Source organism: Quercus suber, unplaced genomic scaffold (assembly GCF_002906115.3).
Source record: "Quercus suber isolate HL8 unplaced genomic scaffold, Cork oak 2.0 scaffold_144, whole genome shotgun sequence".
NCBI lineage: Eukaryota > Viridiplantae > Streptophyta > Magnoliopsida > Fagales > Fagaceae > Quercus > Quercus suber.
The window spans coordinates 960,420-984,422 of record NW_027069605.1 but is presented as its reverse complement, the minus strand read 5'-3'; the positions used below and the strand labels follow the sequence as shown (position 1 = coordinate 984,422).

Here is a 24,003-nt window from a genome sequence, read left to right as displayed (position 1 = left end):
AGAGAGAGAGAGAGAGAGAGAGAGAGAGGGAGAGAGAGAGAAGTGTCTAACATTAGGCCCAAAAACCAGTTGTCCAATAAACTTAAATGTCGCTTAAGCCCAATTTATGATCATGCCCACCAACTTGGGCTAACAATCAAGCCCACATCCAAACCCTAATCAAAGCCTAGATGCTCATCCAACCCAAACTCATAGAATTAATCTAAGCCTAAATCCCAAGCAAATAGAAATAATCCAAAACCGTTGATGCTCATCCAAAATTGCCTTTGGGTTGTAACCAAACTTTGTAAAAGAATTTGTTCCGTGCCCCAAATCTCAAGTTCCTCCAATTCAGCTGCTTGTTCATCATAAGCCGAAATCTCTCTCTCTCTCTCTCTCTCTCTCTCTCTCTCTCTCTCTCTCTCTCTCTCTCTCTCTCTCTCTCTCTCTCTCAACCGAAACCCCCACTTCCCTTGCTTGTTAAAACCTTCCTCTCTTCGACTATCCTTCTTCGCAACTTGTTTTCTCTCTGGATCGACGATGGGCATGGATTCACGACATGGGCTAGAAGAATTGTGTGGTTTTAACTTTGATGGTGGTGGCTTGTGGAGGTACTTTTCGATTTGTTGTGGGGTGGCTTATTAAGTTTGGTCAAGGGGTGGTCTTTGAGTGCGATCTAAGCTAACATGGGTTCCGATCAGTATGTGTAAGCAACTAAGCAAGCTAATTTATTTCGAAGTGTATGCATTTGCTTGTGCGTTAATTAATATGTGTGGCTCTAAACTTAAACGTAAATTATGGATAAAATTTAGTTATAAAATTGATTGTAGTTTAAAGTTGTAACTTTACTCAATATTATTAACATTATTACATATTTCGTCGAAATATAATCATTGGATTGTATGTTCTTTACACTCTTAATACACATGTCAAATTTTGTGCCAATTAAATATTATTTACTATATTATCTATAAGATTATATTTTATGCATAATTTTAAACTACAAAAATTTACAATTTAAACAATTTATTGATCACATAGCTATTGATCTTTAATTTTTTTAGAAATTATGCAAGCATGGAGGATATAAGAAGAAAATGTAATCCAATGGTGGATTTGTCAAAATTCACCTCCAATAAAAAGATATCCAATTTTGTAGCTAAATTTTGTCTATATTTTATATGTAAATTTTTTTACTGAAAATGTTTTCATTTTATAGTGTTTGGTTATGTACCTAAAAATGCTCAAGAAATTATTTTCAAATGTTTGGGGGTGATATATGTAAAATGAAAGTATTTTTCCTTGAATCATAAAAAAAGCCATACTAAAAAATTCTCAAAAAATCAAACTCAAATTCTCAAATTTCAATCCAAACTAAACCATGAATCAAACTAGAAATCCTCGTACCTAAGTCCCAAACTCAAAATTCTCAAAAAGCCAAACTCAATTCTCAAACTGAATAATAACAAAATCAAATTTGTCAACCATAAATCATCCACAACAAATTAATTGCAATTTTTTTTAATAAAAAAAAAGTAAGAAGAGCAATCTGGATATGAGAGAATTCACCGTGCAGAGCCACAAAGAAACCACTCCAAGGCTCCACCAATCAATGATGTGAGAGAAACCACAGTGTAGTGCTGATTATTTTGGAAAACCACCCTAAAGCTTCACCAATCCAATGACGTGAGAGGAAGGAAGGACGTAGTAGCTAGGTAGAAATTTATTAGCTTAGACAAACTTCCATACATATGTACAAATAATAGGCAATACACACACACAACTTAGTATCTTTCGTAGTGAATCTTTAAAATTTTCATTTTTAATATAAGTTTCTAAATTGTCTACTAAAGTGAGTAAAAAAAATTTCAATTGAACTAATGAAATATTCAAATGTATGAATGATCCAAAACTTTAACAGCATAAAAACATATTTTACAATAAAAAAATGAATGAGAAAAAAAAAATCTCTGAATCTCTATAATTACTAGACCAATTGAAATTTTTTTTTAAGAACATCATTGGACTAACTCAAATATTTTGAGAGACCAAGTCCCATTTTTTGTAGGCTAATTATTAAAATGTCAAATATTTATATATAGTATAAATATATTTTTAAAATTTTTGGGCTTAAGCATGTAGCTCTGCCCTTGCGTGAGAGATTCAATGGTAGTTATTTTTGGAGGTTGCAACAGATATGGTGTCGTTTGAGGCCAAAGCTCTAGATCGACGATGGGTCTTCGCCATCACAACCCCAAAGCTTTGATGAGCAGCACAGACCTAACACTTTGATGACCACCGCAACCCCAATGCTCTGATGACCATGTCTGTGTGCAAGAAAAAGAGAAGGTACGGTGAGAGATTTGCAAGAAGAGAAGGGATGAGTGGGAGTGGGGTGTCTTAGATGTGTATGAAGGTGATGTAAAATGCTTTATGCTCATGATTTTAAGTTTAAAAAAGTTTACAAGCTTTTACACATGGATGTTTAGTCAATGAAAAATATTTTACAAGTTTGACCATATTTTATAAATAAACAAATACTTAAAAATGAGAGAACATTTTATAAAAAATAATTTACTCGGAAACAAATTGAGTATTTATAAGAGAAATAATAGGAAATTTACAAAGTTACATCATCTGGATGATGTCACTTAGGTGAGGTCAACAACTGCAAAAACCTGGAACAATAACATGAGGCAAAGGATGTTAAATGTTAATGCCACGTGAAAAAAATTGGGTTGACATGTGGCTTTGATGGGATCCAATTATCTCCCACATGGGCAAAGCATTTAAGATATGAACTACAATATGAAACTTTAATAGCAATTGATTGATTGATTCTGTCCACAAATAAAATCTGTACATGTTTCTTGATTAATATGACTAATAGAAATTTAATGAAATTCCTTAAGAAAAACTGTTAAATTCATCATTGTTTTATTAGCAGAGTATTAGACAAACTGAACTTGTTATATTACAGACATACTAGCAGTTAGAATATAAAAAATTGGAGGAGGATATACAAAGATTGGAGGAGGTTATACAAAATGTGAAATCTAAAGGACGAGATTGATTTGGAATTGTGGATTCATAGCAATGAGCTGCCAAATGATATAAAAGAGGAGATCATGTCGAACATGTCTCACATATTGGAGGGAAATGAAGAGTTTGATGAAGAACTTGCAATGAAAATTAAGCGTCAGCTTTGCAAGCCCTATATAAAGGAATTTTTTTCTTTTTCATTTTCTCCTTCTTCTTCTATTTCGTTTTATAGATAGATTCAAAAAGTAGTTTGATTAAATTTATATTGCTTCAAAGCTGTCTACTAGTAATATAAATCTTTGAAAAAGCTGAGAATTGAGTTGTAACTTCTGATCTAGTCGAGTATTATTATTGTATTGGGTGTTACCTATATATTTTGGGCTGTGTAATTGGGGGTTTGGTTTTGTTGTTCCTTGTTGGCAGCTTGGTGAGTGTATATTTGGGTTGTTATGTTGTTCACTTGCTTTTTAGTTAATAAGATTTGCTAAATCATAAAGAATAATGATTTTACTTGTTTTTCTTTGGAAGATTTATTGTGAATAATATTGAAAAGTTGGAAGGATCTGATATATTGTACAAATGTACAGGCAATATGATCCTAGTTAGTAATATACGGAATAAAATATATATGGTAAAGAATACATTTGTATGTATTTATTTGGTTTAAAGTTTTAAAATAGATATATATATATATATATATATATTTTTTTTTTTGACTTACATATACATATTTTACGGATTTGAATAAATTTTCAAGCTAAAATAATGTTTATATATTAAATAAAAAAAAAAAAAAAAAATAGTGTGTAGCATTGTGCATATGCATGGGTACACTTAAAAATAATCACAATTATCTATTTCAAAACTAGTGTATAGCATCGTGCATATGCATGGGTACAATTAAAAATAATTACAATTATTTATTTCAAATAATACTTTTTTTAGAAGAGGTTCAAATTATACATGGTATTAGCTTACATTTTTTTAAACCATACATTTCTAAAATATTTAAGGGTTTCTCATTATATATATATGATTTAGAATTTAATTAGTTTTAGACTCTTCGGTTTTTGTACCTAATAATTCACTTGCCACAAAAATTAAAAACTTAGATGAACACGCAATGAAAAATTGTACTCTAATTTAGAATCTAATTGGATTTGAACTTTTCAATTTTTACACTTAGTAATTCAATTGGTACAAAATTAAAAATCAAATGAGACACGTGGCGCAAAATTAAGAATCCAATTAAAATCTATTATGTAATTTCTGGAAGGCGTAAGTGAACTTTTAGTCCCTACATTTTGACTTTTTTTTCATTTTGGTCCCTACATTTTAATTTCACAAATTTTAGTCCCTAAACCAATTAGCATGTGTTATTTTGGTCATTTCCATTAGTTAAAAGCCGGAAATATCTAACGTGGCAAATGGAGGAATTAAAATATTATAAAAAATATCACATCAGCGTCTAATTTTTTTTTAAATAATTTATCAATTTTAACTAAATAAAAAATGAAAAAACAGAATTGAAAACAATAAAATACATAAATTTAGATCTAATTCATTTTGAACAAGAACACACAAGAACATGATTACAGATTTAAATATCAACACAAGAACATAAGAGCACAAATCCAGAACCAAACACAAACTCAAATTTAAAAACACGACACAATAACAAACTAAATCTTTCATCTTCAACAAGAACTCTAAAGAACACAAATTCAGATTTAAACATAAGAACACATGCCCAGATTTTCTAGCATTTTCTTGCCCTTTCTTGTCAACCAAACACAAAAACACAAACACAAACTAATTTCCAGCAAGAATAAAAACACAAACACAAACCCAACAATAGATCTTTCTTGTCAACCAAACACAAAAGCAACAAACACAAACCCTGATGACGATGAGGACGAAGACGTCGAGAAGATTCTAGAGTCGTTCACAAAGGACCATCTCGTGGCTCTGATCAAGAAGGGAGTAAGCAAGCACCTGGACTTGATTGAAATCATGCGTGAGCTCACTGATGCAAACCCCACCCATTGCAAGATCTTCATCCACGGCCTTGGTTGGGACACCACAGCCGAAACTCTCACCTCTGTCTTCTGCAAGTACGGCGAGATCGAGGATTGCAAGGTGGTCACCGATCGCGTCTCCAGTAAGTCCAAAGGCTACACCTTTATTCTCTTCAAGCACCAGAGCGGCGCCTGGAAGGCTCTCAAGCAGCCCCAGAAGCAGATTGGCAATCGCACCACCCCATGGTCGAGACCTATTGCCATACCCATCAGTTGCTGATATTTGAACATAACCACACAAGATCACAAATTCAAAATTTGAAAAGAAACAAGCTCCAAGAGAGAGAAAGAGAGAGTCATGGATCTGAAAAGAAAGAAGAAAAAGAAAGATACAAACACAAATAGAGCAAGTAATGGATCTGGAAAGAACGAAGAAAAAGAAGTATAAAATGAGAGTGAATGAGAGTCAGCCATGGCTAGGATAGCTCTATTTTTACGAGGGTTGAAAATGAGGGCTTTGAGATTTATGATTTCATTTTTGAGCTGAATTTTTTGGGTTTTTTGTGTGTTTGTTTCTCAAGAAAATTTCTAGGGATGAACCTAAGGAACATGAACATGTTCTTCAGAGATAATAATGAAAGAAATAATTTTTTTTAAAATTTAATTATCTTATTTTATTTTAAAAGAATTTAGAAAAAAACATGAAAATGTCTTTTTTTATTATTATTTTATGCTGACTTGACATTTATTAAATAACAGATAATTTTTTTATTGTTATTTTATTCGCCACGTCAGTATTTACTATGTCAACAGTGCACTCCGTTTGTCATGTCAGATATTTTTGGTTGTTGACTGACGAAAATGACCAAAATAACACGCGCTAATTGGTTTAGGGACTAAAAGTTGTGAAATTAAAATGTAGGGACAAAATGAAAAAAAGTCAAAATATAGGGACTAAAAGTGCATTTACGCCTTTCTGTAATGTGGGGTTTAGGGTCATTATTTCTTTGATATTAGATGCATCTAATGCCTTTTAAGCTAAATTAGAGTCATATTATGGTAGGAAATTAATTAGGATCTATTTTAAAATATGTTTTCATGTCAGTCAAGTTTTACAGAGTCTTTAAATAGGCCTCCAAGTTTGTAAACGAATTTTCAATTTAATAAAATTTCGGAGTTTTTTTCTCAAATTTTTGGTTAATTCTAGACTATCTTTCATTGTAGATTGAAGGAACCCTTATAGATTTAAGGTTATTTCTCAGAAGCAAACGTGTTTTTTTTTTTTCTTGCTTTTTGCCTTGTGTCTTGATTGAAATTGACATTAAGGAAACTAGTGAGACATTGGTGGTGGAGAATTAGTTTTAATTAGGGTTTACAACAATGTGGTAGGTATGTTCCCATTTGAGATCCCATTTTGAAACTGTATTTTTTTGAAATTCATTTTTTACTGCATAATTTTTTAAAACTTAACATTTTCAAAAAGTTGAAAGAATAAGTTAATTATGCTAAGAACTTTTATGTTGTCATACCCCAATTCATCATTTGCATGATATTGTTTTCTTTGGGAGTGATACATAGCCTTACTCCTCAGGGTTTTTAAAAAGCCTCATACCAATTAGAGTCCAAGGTAGAATATATAAGGCGTAAAACCTCCCCTTACCTAGATGATATGGGACTCATCTAACGTTTGGTTCTCCCTCAACTCACCCCCTTAAGAGGTCTTTTGGTCTTATGGGTCCCCACAATAGGTGAAGGAGAACCAAATTAGTCGAGTCCCACATCACTAATTAGGTAGTGCGATGTCTTGCACCTTATATGAAGTCCTTACATTCCAATTGGTATGAGATCTTTTATAAAACCTTGAGGGATTAAGCTATGTGTCACCCCCTATGAGGACAATATCATGCTTATGATGAGTTGGGGCATGACAACATATAAGTTCTACCCCAACATATTTTATTGTCAGTCAAGAAGATGGAAATATTTCTTTTTAGGTAAATGACAATTTTCTTTTAAAAAAAAATGTGAGATTGAAAAAATGCATATGGATTCCTTTAATTATTGCAATACATCATGAACCCTTTTCAAAAGAAGAAGTAAATGGATATGGAATATATTTTATTTTAGATTGTTATATAAGTATAGCATTATATTTTAGGACCATGAGTATGGGATACAATGCCCCAAATTGATATTATATTAGTAAAATATTTGTTGTGTGGGTGTGTGTTGAGTCTTACGTTGGGCGCATATTGGGTTGATACGAGCTTTATAAACAATTACAAGAAATTTGAATTGTGACTAAGCTAGTCTTTTTAGAGTATAGCATAGATGTGATTATCAATATATAAACAACTATAAGAGTCTCAATTGTGACTAAACTAGTTCTTTTAAAGTACTTCTCTCCTCCGCTCTCCCTTATGTCCCTCCATCTAAACATAGGGTTAAGGAATAACATAAATGTAACTAATTTTTTTTCCTTGGACAGTTCAATGGAGCATTTCTTTGGACAATTGCCTAGAAGTTGAACTATAAGATTCACACCTAGTTTGATACTTTGATCTGTTTATTCATCTTGTAAGAACAAAACGAAAAAGTTCAAAAAATTCCTTTCTATATTTCTTTGTCAACGAGAGAATCCAGGGAGGTTAGATAGGTTCGCTCTACTTTTAAAAGTTATAAGCCAATAATGCTGTGGTTCGGCATGGCCTTTTTTTTTTTTTTTTCAGAAACCAGACCTGAAAGAGGCCCAGCAAATAGATTAAATAAACGACTAGAAAAAACTACACAGAGTCACGAAATACAAACGGAGTTACATCAACAAGGATGGACTCGATCCAAACCTACATCTCATCAATAAACTTAGCCCTAGTAAGGAAGTGGGCAACAGAGTTGCCTGATCTTTTTAAGAAAAAGCAGACCCGAAGATCATTTGCAAACACAAGAGAATCATACATGGTTAGGGCCACCATCTTGAACTTTTACTTTCTTCGTTTTTTTTTTTTTTTTTTTTTTTTTATTTTTTTGTGTGTGGGGTGGGGAGGGGGGGCAAAGCTCAGAGAAAGTTCAATTAAAGTTTGAAATAAGAATTCAATTTTGAGCCATATGTCTAAATTTATGTGGAGACCACATCATAATTATCCACTTAAGTTCATGCCATGTATCCACTTAAGTTTTTAAATTTTTGTGCTAAGTGAGTTAATGAGTGCAAAATACTAAGAATCTACTATTAATGAATTATAAAATTTAAAAAACAAAAACAAAAACCAATCACATATATTTAATAAAAATCACTACACAACAAAGATCACTACACATTTTATCTTATTAAAAATTAGGGAAAAAATTATCATAAATAGTATTAAATTTGGGTAAGAATTTTAATATATAACTAATTACATTTACTTTTTAAAAAAATAATTTAACTAATTATTTATATTTGTATGATAAATAGTGTGTTTAATTTTAAATGTATCTATAAGTATGCATGTGTTACATGCTTTTTTAAAAAAAATAATAATAATTTGACTAATTATATTTTTATAATAAAAATTGTATTTAATTTTAAGTGCATCAATGTATTTGCGTGGATTACATGCTAGAAATAAATAATAAATTACAGAAATTAAATTACAGATTTTGCCCTTCACCAAATCATGACCTCAAACCCTCCAAATCCTTATAAATAATTATGCAGACTGCTCACATAAGAAACAATCCCGGCCCCTTTGAGTTCCCTAGGAAAAGTAAACTCAATGGACAAAAATTTACAGGAGGCACCTCTAGACTCCCAAGAAAGGCAACGAAGAGATCTGAATCTCAATTTTCGACCAACCAAAATCTTTGTCAACAAATACACGGGTTTTCTTAGACCCAGATTTTGACATTGCTTTACGTACAAGGAATTTTTTTTTTTTTTTTTTTTAATGAATAAGAAATAAGGAATATTAATTTCTGTAGTTTTGGGCGTTAAGACCAAAATGTTTAGCATTACTTCCTCATTCTCTCTATTTAATTTTTATCTAGCCCATGTGATGTATGGAAAGCATCAGAAAACAGTGAGGAATGTACTAGGTTTTCAATTTCGTAGATTAAGCAGTTACTTTCCTACAAGATTTCATTCTTTCAATCTCCTTTTAATCACGAAAAATAACAAATAATCTGACACCAAAATCTCGTGAGATTTGATTCTGGAGAAGTTTTTTCAGCATGACATATATATATATATATATGGCACCGCCTATGCATTCTCATCACGCAATATAGTATAGATCCACCACCAAATCCCTCTCCTTCTTCATTGGCTGTTACAAAAGCCGACCCATTTGCTCAATTTGAAACCAACATTCTCACGAAACTCATGCACTCAACATAATTAATCTTATCTAGGTAGAGCCCAAGTTCTCTCATCTACACTAAGAAAAATAGATATCTGAAACAAACCCACCAAGCCATTTTGCTCAGCAATAATGTCTACTGCCACAAAACTTGAAGAGAACCCAAGTAAGAAAACCTTTCAAACACCTTCATCTCCCCCACCTCTAACTCAAAAATGGCCAGCTAGCTTATCAAAGATTATGCTTTCGGAGCTAAAAGCGCAAAGGGGAATTGCTGTTCCATTGGTAGCAATGAATTTGACATGGTTTGCAAAGATAGCAATCACAACAGCATTTTTAGGCAGGCTTGGGGAGCTCAAATTGGCAGGAGGTGCACTTGGGTTCACGTTTGCGAATGTCACTGGCTTCTCTGTCTTGAACGGCCTCTGTGGCGCCATGGAACCCATATGTGGTCAAGCTTACGGAGCTAAAAACTTTAAACTCCTTCACAAGACCCTTCTCATGGCAACCTTCTTATTACTACTTACCACACTACCTATAACTTTCTTGTGGCTCAACGTTGATAAAATTCTCATTTATTTTGGCCAACAAAAAGACATTTCAATTGTGGCAAGGACCTATCTCTTCTATCTCCTTCCTGATTTGGTAATCACTTCATTTCTATGTCCACTCAAAGCCTACTTGAGCTCACAGAGTATAACTGTTCCTATAATGTTTAGCTCGGCTCTAGCTCTAGCTGTTCACATTCCTATCAATATATTTCTTGCAAAAGTTAAGGGTCTTGAGGGAGTTTCAATGGCAATTTGGATCACTGATCTCATGGTAGTGATTCTACTTGCCTTATATGTGTTTATAATGGAAAATAGTAGAGAGAGAGGGTGGAAGGAAGGTGGGTGGTGTGAACAAAGCATTAGTGACTGGCTAAGGTTGATCAAGCTCTGCGGGCCTTGTTGCCTTACCGCCTGCCTTGAATGGTGGTGTTACGAGATTTTAGTCTTGCTCACAGGGAGGCTAGGGAATGCAAAGCAGGCTGTTGGAGTGTTAGCAATTGTGCTAAACTTTGATTACTTGCTTTACTCTGTGATGTTATCATTGGCAACATGTGCATCCACCCGTGTGTCGAATGAGCTTGGCGCAAACCATGCCGGTCCTGCATACCAGTCAGCATATGTGTCTCTGGGAGTGAGCATCATAGCCGGTTGCATAGGTGGTGTGGTGATGGTAGCAGCCAGAGGAATATGGGGGCCTCTGTTTAGCCATGATAAGGGGACCATAAGATGTGTAAAGAAGATGATGTTGCTAATGGCTTTGGTGGAAGTAGTGAATTTTCCATTAGCAGTATGTGGAGGAATTGTCCGGGGAACAGCTAGGCCATGGTTGGGTATGTATGCCAACCTTGGTGGGTTCTACCTTCTAGCTTTACCCTTAGGTGTGGTTTTAGCCTTCAAGGCCGCACTTGGACTTGGTGGGCTGTTGATTGGTTTCTTGTTGGGAATGGTAGCTTGCTTGGTTTTACTTTTGGTCCTTGTCATAAGGATCGACTGGGATGAAGAAGCGGGCAAGGCACAATTACTAGCACGTGATGTGGACACTGTTAAGGAAGATGAAAACCACTCAATTGTAGAGACAGTTAAAACTGCCCAAGTATGAGAATAACTGAATAAGTTGTAAACGGTTTTTTTTTTTTCGCCTTTAGCATCAAAACATATGCTAGAAAATAATCAAGTGAATAGGTTCAATTGAAAATATATGACCCCATAAAACATTGCTGTAAAGTGCAGTCTCCTACACTTGGGCACATTGCAGACCAATGTCTATTGCGGTCCTTGTGAAGTAATCCTAAGCAATGATTTGGAAGCCCAGTGTGAGACTTGCCTAGGGTGTTTCAGATCCTCGTTTCATTGTTCCCTCAAGGAAAAGCCCATTTCGTAACGAAATTGCTGGCAAGCGAGGAACGCGTGACACAACAAGAAAATTAGTTATTGTCATAAGACTCATAACACTAACCTAACCGGCAAACTCCATCACATGCCCTTAACAATGTTTCACGCAAAAGCGTCCTCAATTTGGGACAATGGAAACATTAGGCATTCAATAAAAATTGTATCCATATGGAGAACAACTTATATAGCTAGGCAATCTCAACAGGGAAGCAATCTGAGAAAGTCCTAATGGAAATGTCCATGACAGAACTTGCAACTTCAAAAGAAAGAATAGACAATATCATTGATCCATCTCCAAAAAAATATAGAATTACAAGTATATATGGTAACAAAAATCAAATGAATGTATCAATTATCTACAAATCCAGGTTCAGAACTTAAAAGACTCCAGCTCTTTGGCTTTCTCATCATTAAAGCCATTATCTTATGAACTGGTGATTCAATTACTTCAGACCATACGCCAAGAAGTAGATGAGATGTCGTAATTTCCCCAACATCAACTGCAGGTCACAAGTCAATGAAGTAGTAAAGGATAAGAATTCTGATTTGAACAACTATGGATCAACGGGCTCTATCTGCGTTTCACTACAACGTTAAAACGTTTAACGTGCATTTAGAATGTTCATCACATTACTGTAATACTTTTTTTTTTTCTTTTTGAGAAACACGTTAGGACATTACTTTGTTTGGTCATTTATTTGTGTACAACATTACAATAATCTAAGATTACCAAAAATCTCTGTATCAAGAAAAAAAAAATACCAAAAATCTCATATTACCCTAATTTATAGTAATCTCTTTATTTTTATTATTATTTTTTTTTTTTTTTGAGAAAAAGTGATCTCATTATCTTATTATATTATATAATGGTAATCTTATATTTACCTATTTATGGAAATGAGATAATCTTTCCAATTGACAAAATTATTCATGCCAATATATTTTAATTACAAAATTGTCCTAACTTGAAATTTCAAATCCTAACCTAGTCCCTCTCTCTAATCTAACTTTATCTCTCTAGCCAAGTCAATCCCAACCTGATGCTGAACCAGGTCCTTGCCTCTCTCTCTCTCTCTCTCTCTCTCTCTCTCTCTCTCTCTCTCTCATTTAGATTTCTCTGTAATCTTGATATTCTATTTGTTTTAATGCTTTGTGATAAGCTTTTTACAAGTTCTAGAAGTTCGGATTGATTGGAATGGAGAAAGTTAATATATGAAGATTGACAAGTATTGTCAAGATAATAGCAACCATTTGTCTAAACCAGGCGGTGAACCAAACACCCCCTTAGAGATAAAATTACATTGTCACAGACAAAAAGGCAACCATGTGCCCGTTTGGATTCAGCGTTTCCGCTGAATCCTGCGGCACGTTTTGCCTTTTTTTTTTTTTTCAGCAGCGTGAACAGTAATATCATGTGACAGGGGACAAAGCACTGCGTGTGAACAGTAAAATTACTGTGCAGGGACAAAAATTACTGTTTATGTACTGTTTATGCAATAAAAAATATTAAAAATGAGTCCCGCGGTACTATTCACACATTTAAAAATTATTTTGCTACAGTATTTTCAGTTTTCAGTTTTCAGTTTCAGCAACAATAAGTTCAATCCAAACAGACCCATATCACAAGTAACAACAAAACGTTGAAATAGTATTGTTAAAGGACCTCTTAGATGGGATTGGGATTGGGATTTTGTACCAGATGCAATTTAATCCAATGGTAGAAGAAAAAAGTTGATCATTTTTCCATTGCCATTAGATTAGATGCAAAATGTTTTCTCACTTTTTAAAAAGAAAGTATTTGATCCAATGGCAGAGGAAAAATAAAGTCAACTTTTAAAATTTATTGAAGACAATTAGCACCAACAACAAAAATAAAGACCCTATGCAACTAGTTCAATTACATCTGGTGCTATCACGTTTTCAACTTTAAAAATATAACTTAGAAGTCACAATTTTAGTGTATTGCACATAGTGTGTGCAAATAAATACTATCCTTCCATGGGTTCCAATTAGCTCAACTGGTAAAATCTTTGATGATTGTATAAGAGATCTAGAGTTCAACACCTACCTACACTAAAAACTAATTGGTGTCTTGTTCTGATGATAAAGTCAAGAACGGACGCCATATATTAAAACTCTTTCAAAAAAAAAAAAAAAATACTGCCCTTCCAATTATAGTGGATGTTTATCCTCAAATACTTATTAAATTCGATGCCACCATATGGAGCAACATTACATACTCGTACATTGTTTTTTTTTTTTTTTTTTGTTATTCTTCATTTATTTATAGATATCTTATAACTTCTCCATTATTTCAAGGAAATAACTATGATATTTGCTTTATGATTCATAAAACTCAGATTTTATAAGGAGATTATAAACGCAAACTATTTTACAACATTTTTACAAATTGCTGATGTAGCTTTAGTATTTTCTAAATAGTTATTATAATTAAAAATGTAATGTTAGTAATGGGCCCATATTAAAACTAGTAAGAATTTGTCATATCAACCATTTGTAAAAATATTGTAAAATAGTTTGTGTTTGTAATATTACTCTTTTATAAAATAAAATAAAAATAGACTTTTAAAAAAGGTGTTGAAATTAGAAATACATTTATAAACTAGGAATCTCTATTTGATTGATATTTCATATATGGCACAAGCTTTTTTTATACAATTCAATGATTTTTATTTTCTGGAAAAAAACTACTCATTAACGATACCAAACACAAGATAGCATTACAAATTGTAACTAAAGAATTACAAGCAAAAGAGATCGAAATAGTAAACTTAATTATATATAATATTCAAAAGTTAAAATGTAGCATTTATTGTTATTACACTCTTGTTAAGTTACATAAGCACAACATTTCAGTTCACTTAGTCCATTTGGTCTATTTTAATTAGTCTAATTCAATCTATTTCGATCCATTTCAATCCACTTGGTCCAATTCTATCTATTCAGTCCGTTTTGACACTTCAATCTATTCGGTCGATTACTCTCTCTCTCTCTCTCTCTCTCTCTCTCTCTCTCTCTCTCTCTCTCTCTCTCTCTCTCTCCTTTAGGTTAAAGAATTTTTATGTTTTTAATATCTATATTTTGGGTTTGGTTGTTTTTATGTTGTGTTTTTTGAGTTTCCCATCACAAGTCTTCTCTCTTTCTCTTATAGTTTTGGTTTGATTTTTATTTGAGTTAATCCTTAATTTGGAGGTGAGAATTTGAGCTTATATCAAAACATAATCTACATGGCTATATATTTGAATGTGCCTGTCAATTATTTGAGTAATATCAAAACACAACCTACTGCTTATAAGAGCCCCAACCTCAAAACATCTTGCATTTGTAGTAACTTAACCTGTCAGGGTCAACTTCTAACAATCTATGTACAGTCCCACCCATATATTGTAGGTCTGGGTTCCACACAAAACATCCCCAACATTAACCACAAAATCAAATGTGAAACCATCCATTTGCAAATAAAATAATGAGATTATTTACATACTGACAAAAGACAACAAGATTAACAGACATATACATAAAGTGCATTTTAGGATTCAGATCTTCCAGAGTTTCTAGGGTACTCTACCAAGTAAATTTCTTTAAATCCTCACCTCTCATTTAAAATTAATGGTTTAAGATGCTACCACATCATCAATCCACTAACCTCCTCTTTTAAAAACACACCCAAAAAAAAAAAAGGATCAGCTTAGGAAGCAGCTGTGATCTTTAACATTAGCAAACAGATCTAACCCTTTTTTTTTTTTTTTTTTTTTGGTATGGAACAAATCTCAAACTTGGGAAATTCATCAACCCACACCCTTGAAGAAAACCGGACTTGCTTTTACAACTCTCCTACATCCTTGAAATTTTCAATACTTTCAATCACAAATGATGGATCCATCCAACTCAATCCCTTCAAATTGTCCATGGATGACCATTTAAAGCCCAATGGAGGTCAAGTATATTAGCTATATATCTTACTCTCTCTCTCTAGCCTTTGTTCTTTGTCTATTGTCTACTAACTACTAGTTTCTTCCTTTCTTCTTCTTCTTCTTTTTTGTTTCTTTATTTCATACCTATGCTTGATATTAGATTTTTGTTGTTTTGTAATTTCACTACTGCAAAACTGTTTAATGATTTCTCAAGAAAGGCTGTGCTTTTTTGGGCTACCCTTTGCCTGCAAGGTATTTGATAATTGTTCAAGATAAGAAACAGAGCAGACAAAGAAGATAATTGTACTAGTTTTGTTACTCTTAGTATAATCATAGACAAAGAGCAAGGCCCCTATAATTGGTAAGGCACTTGTAGTGGGTTATGTGATATCCATAGTTGGACCAATGCCACAAGGCAGTCAATGGAATTCTTTACAAGTTTTGGTAATTAGGACCCCTTTACGTATTGTTAATTTTTAAAATTCTTAGTCTTAACTTTGTGTTTGCCCCACTATGTTTATAATTAAAAGGCCAATGCATGGTTACTAATTCTTATTACCCTTTTTTTTTATAAGTTCTTATTACCCTTTATTTTCACTCAAACGACAATTTTGAGTCTTTTGCCCCTTGAAAAGAATACTATGTAAGAATTATATATTTGAAAATCCTAAGTTAATTGATGATTCAATTGAATATTAATAAGTTAATCCATTATGTCTCTAACCACTTGGAATCAAATGAATATCAATTAGCATACATCTACTTTGAATCACTCAATTGTAGTCAATATTAATATAATGTATATAATATTATTAGGTTCAAGATAATTGTACTAGATTGAAATAAATATGATAGGGTTCACTACATAAAATGATATATATGTACTAGTGTAATCAATTTGCTTTGTGTTTTTGATAATTTTTCTAATGATTTGCAAGCTATTGGAATTGGAAATTTGCTTTAGTGCTTTTCTTTTCATGTTATTGCGTTTTGCTACTGCAATTATTGTTTCAAACTTGTCTATTTAGTTTGAGTATATTAGTAATGGGACCTTGGTATATTAATATTCAGTTTTAATCAGGGTCTATTTGGATATCGTTTATTGCTGAAAACTGAAAATACTGTAGCAAAATAATTTTTAAATGTGTGAATAGTGCTATGGGACCCAAATTTATATTGAAATCTATGTTTGGATGACTTTTGTGGGTTCATGAATAGTGCCATGGGACCCACATTTTTTTAGCAAAACGCACAAACGCAGACGTGCTCTCTGTTTCAGCATAATCCAAACACTCTCTTAATTGGAATTGAGTTTTTTTTTTTTTTTTATAGGATGATGGACAATTCTTGTCAAAACAGGGATACCATGAATGATTGAACCCCAAAGGTTGGTATGGAGTTTGATACATTAGAGGCAACTTGTATATTTTGGAAAAATTATGGAAAACAAATGGGGTTTAGTGTTCGAAAGCATTATGCAAATGAAAGTAAAATAGATGGAGAAATAACATTGACAAGATTTTTGTGTTCTAAAGAGGGTACTCAAAGCCTGATAAACAAGATCATCTGACCAGTCAACCTCGAAAAGAAACAAGGACTAACTTTCTAGTACAATTGGGTGTTTCATTAGTTCATGAGACCGGAAAGTATAAGGAGTACGATTTTGTATCTGAGCACAACCATGTTCTTCATCTTGCAGCAACTACATTCATGATGCTATCAGAATGAAAGATGTTTAATGTCCAAGCTTTTGCTATTGATTTAGCTTATGCTTCTGGAATTAAGTCTAAGGAGATACATGAGTTAATGAGTAGAGAGGCTGGTGGAAGGGCTAATCTTGGCTACATTGGAATTGATCAAGAAAACTATCTTTGAACTAGACGACAACGAAGCTTAATATATGGTGAAACCAGTAGTTTATTAAGGTATTTTCAACAAAAATTGGTTCATAATCCATCATTCCATTATGCTGTACTATTGGATATCAAGGAGCAAATAACTAATATATTTTGGGCTGATGCTAAAATGATAATTGATTATGCCCATTTTGGTGATGTTTTTAGTTTTGACACTACATTTGGCACAAACAAAGAATTTAGGCCTTTAGCTGTTTTTATTGGTTTCAATCACCATAGAGAGATGGTGATTTTTGGGGCTGCACTTTTATACAATGAGACAGCTGAATCATTCAATTGCCAATGTTACATTTTTCTTTTGTTAAGATTGTCCCTATTGTAAAAGAGAAGAGGGGATAGGTCATTGTTAATGCTACCACTGTTACATTTTTATTTTGTTAAGATTGTCTCTATTGTAAAAGAGAAGACGGGATAGACCATTGTTAATGCTGCCAGTGTTACATTTTTCTTTTGTTAAGATTGTCCCTGTTACAGAATAGGGGATAGGCCTTTGATATGTAGCATTTTCTCTTCTTTAAAACAAATGTACCTTGTGCAAAGTTGAAACTTCTAGATTTTAAATCAATATTATTGGCAATTTGAATGTTTAGCAATAAATTACATTATATTAAATGTATAGTTTACAAGCACCTATGAAATAATAAGGTAAGATAAGTAAGGGTCGTCAAATAGCCCACAGCCCATAGCCCGACCCAGAAACCCGACGACCCACCGGGCTAATGGGCTGCCCAGCCCATTGTTATTGAGGCCCATGGGTAGCCCACTAGCCCAGTGGGTCAGGCTGTGGGCTAGTTTTTATGCCCATGGGTACCCGGTGGGCTAGCCCAGTAGCCCAACCCGTTGTCCAACCCGTTGGCCTAACCCATTGGCCCAGCCTAATAACTCATAATTCATAACAAAAATATATAGGAAGTGTATGAATGATTGATTTTGAGATATTATAGAGGAATTTCTTAAGAGGACTCCCTCAACTACTAAGATACCTAAAGTAATTGTACTAAACTTAGTTTACTAAATATGTCTTTTTCTAGTAGTCTATCAAATTTGAATTAACCATTTGATATTTTTTTTATTAAAGATAAAAATAAAAAACAATTTAAAGCCTTAATAAATAAAAAATTAAATAGGTTTCCATCAACAAAACAAAAAATTAAATAGATTTGACTGTAAAAAAATTTGTAATTAAGTATTAAATTCTTTAATTCTTTCCTTAAAAAAATAGATTGATTATTCCCTTATAAAAAATTGATTTTTTCCTTATAAAAATAATAAAATAATAGGCTAATATAAGCCCATGGGTAACCCATTAGGCCTAACCCGATAGCCCAGCTCGCTAAAGACAAAATGGGCACTGCTCATGGACAGGGTCATGGGCTAAGGTTTTCTCTTTCGGCTCAGCCCAACCCGACCCGTTAATTAGTTAATAGCCCATTATGTCCAGCCCATTGTGCCCATGGACCAAGTAAAAATGGGTCGGGCCGGCCCATTGACGACCCTTAAAGATAAGAGTGATAAAACTGATATTATTGCCAATAACTATTCATTACATATCTATAACTATTGAAACACTACTAATACACGAAGCTTTTTTGCCACTATTGATACATATTCTTCTTAAATATTGTGATCTCTGCTATTGTCTTTTTTCAAAGAACTAAATCCTAAAAGCCACTGTGGATGCTACTCAGTGATAGCCACCCGCATAATTAGTGTGCAGTCATAGATCATCAACATCCAAGCTTTCAAGTGAACCTAAAATTAGAAGCTGGAAAAGAAAAAAGTGTCAAAGTGGGACGTAAAGATCAATATTGTCGGGAAATTTAGACCCCAATTGTTATAATTAACAAGTTTTAAATCTAAGTTGTTAATTAGATTTATTATGAATAAAACTTGTTAAAACAAATAAACAACAATATCATGTCAATAATGAATGCAGCGGAAAAGTAAATAAGACAAGATATGATGACCTAGGAAAACTAATGAAACAAACTAGTTTCATAGTAAAAAACCTGAGGAGAAACCTTCCCGAAAAGCAATCCACTATAGTAAAGAGAAGTTTCAGATCTAATACAAAACTTTTGTCCATAGACTCTACAATCCCTGTACATGAACTCACAGTAGAAACCTTCTACCGCTTCAGAACCTCTGAACTCTTCAATATATGAATGTCATCCTTTGATGCACGAATCCCAGTACGTGACTAACCAATTGCGTGGATCCCAGTATACAACTTAATAACCAACTAGAAGAAGATTATTGGTTGCAAAGTTCTTCACTTCATCAACAATGAAGATAAGAAGCACTTGATTACAAAACCCTAAGGTGCAAAGACGCAGTAGCTTCTTTTAGAGAGAATAAGGCATCAGTCACCTTTTGCATATGTTCTCCTTGTATTCTCTTATGTGACGGCCTCTAAAATAAGCCTTATATAAGTCTTGGATTGTAAGAAAAGAAACCCTATACACACATGTTATCATGGGCCGAAAATCATATCTGAAAATCTGAATTCCCATAACCTCGATTGATCGAGAGGTGTCAAGGAGGTGTCGAGTTTTAAATTTCGATAAATACAATTATCAAGAAGCTATTGAGGAGCTGTCAAGGGGATAGAAGATTTCTCGATCGATCCACCAGTGGCCGAGAAGGTGTCGAGATTGCGATAACAATCAACTGAAGAACTCGATAGATAGCCTAGCTATCGGGAGGTGTCGAGAAGCTATCGAGCTAACTATCCATAGGTGTCAAGCTATCTGTCCAGCTTTATTGAACAGCTTTTCTTCACTTGTTTCTTGATCCAATCTTCATGGCTTTAATACTAGACTTGAAAAACATGTTTTTTGAAGTATTAAACACATCCTAAATCTACCCAATTACAAGTAAAGTGCACTTTGTCAAAGGATTAGCCAACTACATAAAATAGTGACATATGTTCTTAACAAGTGAATCACATATGTCCTAACAATCTCCCCCTTTGGCAATTCGTGACAAAACCACAACAAACAAATGAACATATGAGAGAAGTCATAAATCACTCAACTCATATTCAATTGTTGAATACAATAAAATTTATTCTAACACAAACTCTTGAAACATGTGTATGGAGATAGAAAAGAAACAACACATGTAAAGATAAGTGAAAAAAACATACATCATCATATAAATATATCAAAGATAAGCACAATGTATGTAAATATGGTCATAAGACCAGTGTACAAGAAAAAGAAGCTAAAAGAAGCTCCTACAACAATAAAGAGGTAAACACTCCCCTAACAAGATGAAACACAACTCCCCCTAACAAGGGCATGTATTTCTCCCCCTAACATGTAGAATCTTGTAAAAAGAAACCACAATTTCTCTCCCTTTTTGTCAGGATTGACAAAGGGTACAAGAAGCTAGAAAGCTTCACCCGAGAAATATAAAGATGATCAAGGGGACACAAAGAATCCATAAAAATGCATGAATGTAATTAAAGAAGATGCTATGGATGACAAGATAATAGAAGGATGCAAAAAATGTGAAAAACAAATCTCTCGACAAGAAAAATGTTAAGCACATAGATCCCAAAACACACATACACACATACACTAAACAAGTCTAACCAATTTTTATATTTCAAAAACAAGTTAAGACAATTTAGTGAGCATACATTAACACATATAAAACCTCGTGATGGCCAAATCACATTATACCTAGACATATATCAAGAGTGGCAAAGAATATTGCGTGTTGTGTGTGAAAAACATCACAAGATTACATAAGTTTATACATGTTATGACGATTTGAGATATGAGAAAATCACTTTAACTCACACACAATCACAACTGTTTGATGGGACTATCACCTTCGAGGTACATCCTATAACTCTCACATCTCCTAGAATACACGCTTACAATCATATTTAAGCATTTTTTTATCTTTTTTCTTTTTATTTTTCTTTACATATTTTTCTTTTTAATAAGCATATCATGCATGGGCATATAAGAGAAAGAAAAGAAATACCCAATGATATTTGACATTCCAATTTTGCTATGCCGATGCACACAAATGTCATTGACATTGCACTTTTACTATGCCGAAGCATACAGATGTCATTCATGATTGGCGGGCAACAATAGTGAGATGATTATTTATGTCTTTCTCTTAGGATTTTCTAGTTCTTCTTGTCAAAAAGAGTAATACGAGTGTTAAGTACAAGAGATCACTAAACCTTCCTCATCACAAACACGAGCCACAAAGCTCACTTATTTAGTTGTGCATAGAAATACTCATTTAAGCTACAAAAGATATAAAATTTAGAAAACTTTATTTCAATGGCCATCCAAAGTACACAAGTACCAATATACACAAACACACACTATTTTTGTATTTTTCTGATTTTTCCTTTTTATTTTTATTTTGAAAACAAAATAAAATAAAAACTAAACAACCAAACAAAAACAAACAAACAACATGAAAGCATGAAAGAAGGATGCATATGCATGAAGGTATGATAGAAAGGTGCAGATGCATGAAAGCATGATTCCAAAAACAGATAAGAAATCAAGCAAAAAGAGTCCTACTTTAGATAAAAAGAAGTAAAGCAGAGGACAAACAGTGTTAGGACATATGTGTTTTCATTTGTTAAGAACATATGTCACTTATTTATGTAAATTGGCTAATCCTTTGACAAAACGCACTCTACTTGTAATTGGGTAGTTCTAAGTGTTTTTAATACTTCAAGAAACAAGGTATCAAGGTCAAGTGTTGAAGTCATCAAGTCTGTCCAAGAAAAAGCAAGCTGAAGTGCAATTTCATTAAAGCTCAATACCTGCTCGATAGCTACCTCGACACCTGCTATCTGTCGAGATTTATAATTTCAAATTTTCTGATCTGATTTTCTTGGGATCCGTGAATATGCTTTTGGGCCTTCTTTTCTCCAAACCCTAAACATATAAAAGGATTGTTTTAACAGCCGTCTAGTGTGACACAAGTTGCAAACTCATTGAGCAATCTTTGTTCAAGAAAATTGTGATCAAAAGACAAAGTTCTTGACCTAATTCATCTTCTCTGAAAAAGTTGCTGTGTATTTGCACCATAGGGTTTTGTGACCAAGCATCTTCCTGATCTTCATCGTGTAGGATGAACTGAAGAAATTTGCAGCTAACCTTTCTTTCTTAAGTTAGTGTTCTGAAGTCGCGTACTAAGATCCGCGCATTGGTTAGTCACGTACTTGGGAGCCGTGCATCAAAGGTGGGAACTGTCGCTACAAATCAAGTCCAATTGGGTATTGGGGTAAGGGTTCAACTGTAGGTTGGTAAGGTACTTGGGATTCCTTTACTTGTAACCGCTTGATTTGATAATAGTGGAGTTTCGGGAGTGGTGACCTAAAAATCACCCGGTAGGGTTTTTGCCGCAAGATTTTTCCCCATTCGTAAACAAATCACAGTGTCATTTAATTTTCGCTGCATATTTAGTTGTTTGGTGATTTGTTTGTGCTTCCACATATTTGCATGTTAAATTCATTAATTAATAATTTGGCTAATTAATTAATTGGTTTAATCACAAGGGGTCATTCAAATTGTGGCCTATCAAGTGGTATCAGAGCAGGCACACTCTGATTAGGTTTAATCTTTGCTGTGTTGATCCATTGACCCCTGCTTGTCATGGATAGAGGACAGTCATTAATTATACCTCCTTTATTTGATGGCACTAACTATGCATACTAGAAAGTACGCATGAGAGCTCTCTTGCAGTCTTTAGATGAGAAGGTGTGGCAGGCTGTAGAGATTGGCTGGACCAAGTCAAAAGAAGAACCGGCCGATTGGGATGACGCAAAGATCAAGGCAGCTAACTTCAACAGCAGAGCGTTAAATGCCCTATTTAGCGCAGTCACCAATGAGGAGTTCAAGAAGGTATCCTCAATAGAAACTGCTAAGGAGGCTTGGATCATCCTCTAGACAACCTATGAAGGAACAAAAGCTGTCAAAGATTCAAAGCTTTAGAGGCTCACTACAAGCTTTGAAGAAATTAAGATGGAGGAGGATGAGTCGTTTGATGAGTTCTATGTCAAGCTAAAGGATATAATGAACTCAGCCTTCAATCTTAGGGAAACCATCCCTGAACCCAAGGTTGTAAGGAAGGTGCTCAGATCTCTACCTGAGAGATTCCATGCCAAGATTACGGCAATAGAAGAGTCAAAGGACATTGACAAAATTCCTTGACTGAGCTGGTTGGAAACTTGCAGACCTACGAGCTAGGACTATCTAGGATTAGCAAAACTAGTAAAGGCAAGAGCATGACCTTGAAGGCAAAGAGCAGTGATACAGATGAGTCTTTCGATGATGAAGATTCTAAGATGAAGTCCTACATTACAAGGCAGTTTAAGAAGTATATGAAGAATGCCAATGGGAGGAACTTCGACAAGGATCGCAGACAATCCAGTTCTTCTTAGTTTAAGAACCAAGACAAAGGGAAGAAAGACACTAAGGATGGTGGTCAGTACACTGTTCCGGTTAGACCAAAGTACTTCAGATGTCATGGATTCGGTCACATGAAGCATGAATGCCCAACATATCTCAAAAGCATTGGGAAGAGTAAGGCACTTGCTGTAACCTTGAGTGACACTAAGCCTGAAGATTATTCTGACAATGAGGATGACGGAATCTTAAATGCCTTCACTGCCACAGTCAATCCTACTGAAGGGATTGTTGAAGAAGTGGATGAAGAAGAAGAATTGGTGGAGTCCAAATTTGAGAAGATGGATGATCAAGATGATATCCACTCAGCCTATGAGAAGCTTTACAAGCTCTTTGAGAAGCATGAGAAATTATATAGGCTGGCCACCAAGAAGCTCA

General features: G+C 33.8%; 1 protein-coding gene across 1 annotated transcript; it reads left to right on the top strand.

Moving 5' to 3' along the window:
• The first annotated feature begins 9,259 nt into the window (after positions 1-9,259).
• On the top strand, positions 9,260-11,238 carry LOC112012682 (protein DETOXIFICATION 56). The gene has a single exon (XM_024045102.2). The coding sequence runs from the start codon at positions 9,509-9,511 to the stop codon at positions 11,024-11,026; it is 1,518 nt and encodes a 505-aa protein (XP_023900870.1). The 5' UTR covers positions 9,260-9,508; the 3' UTR covers positions 11,027-11,238.
• The last annotated feature ends 12,765 nt before the right edge of the window (positions 11,239-24,003 follow it).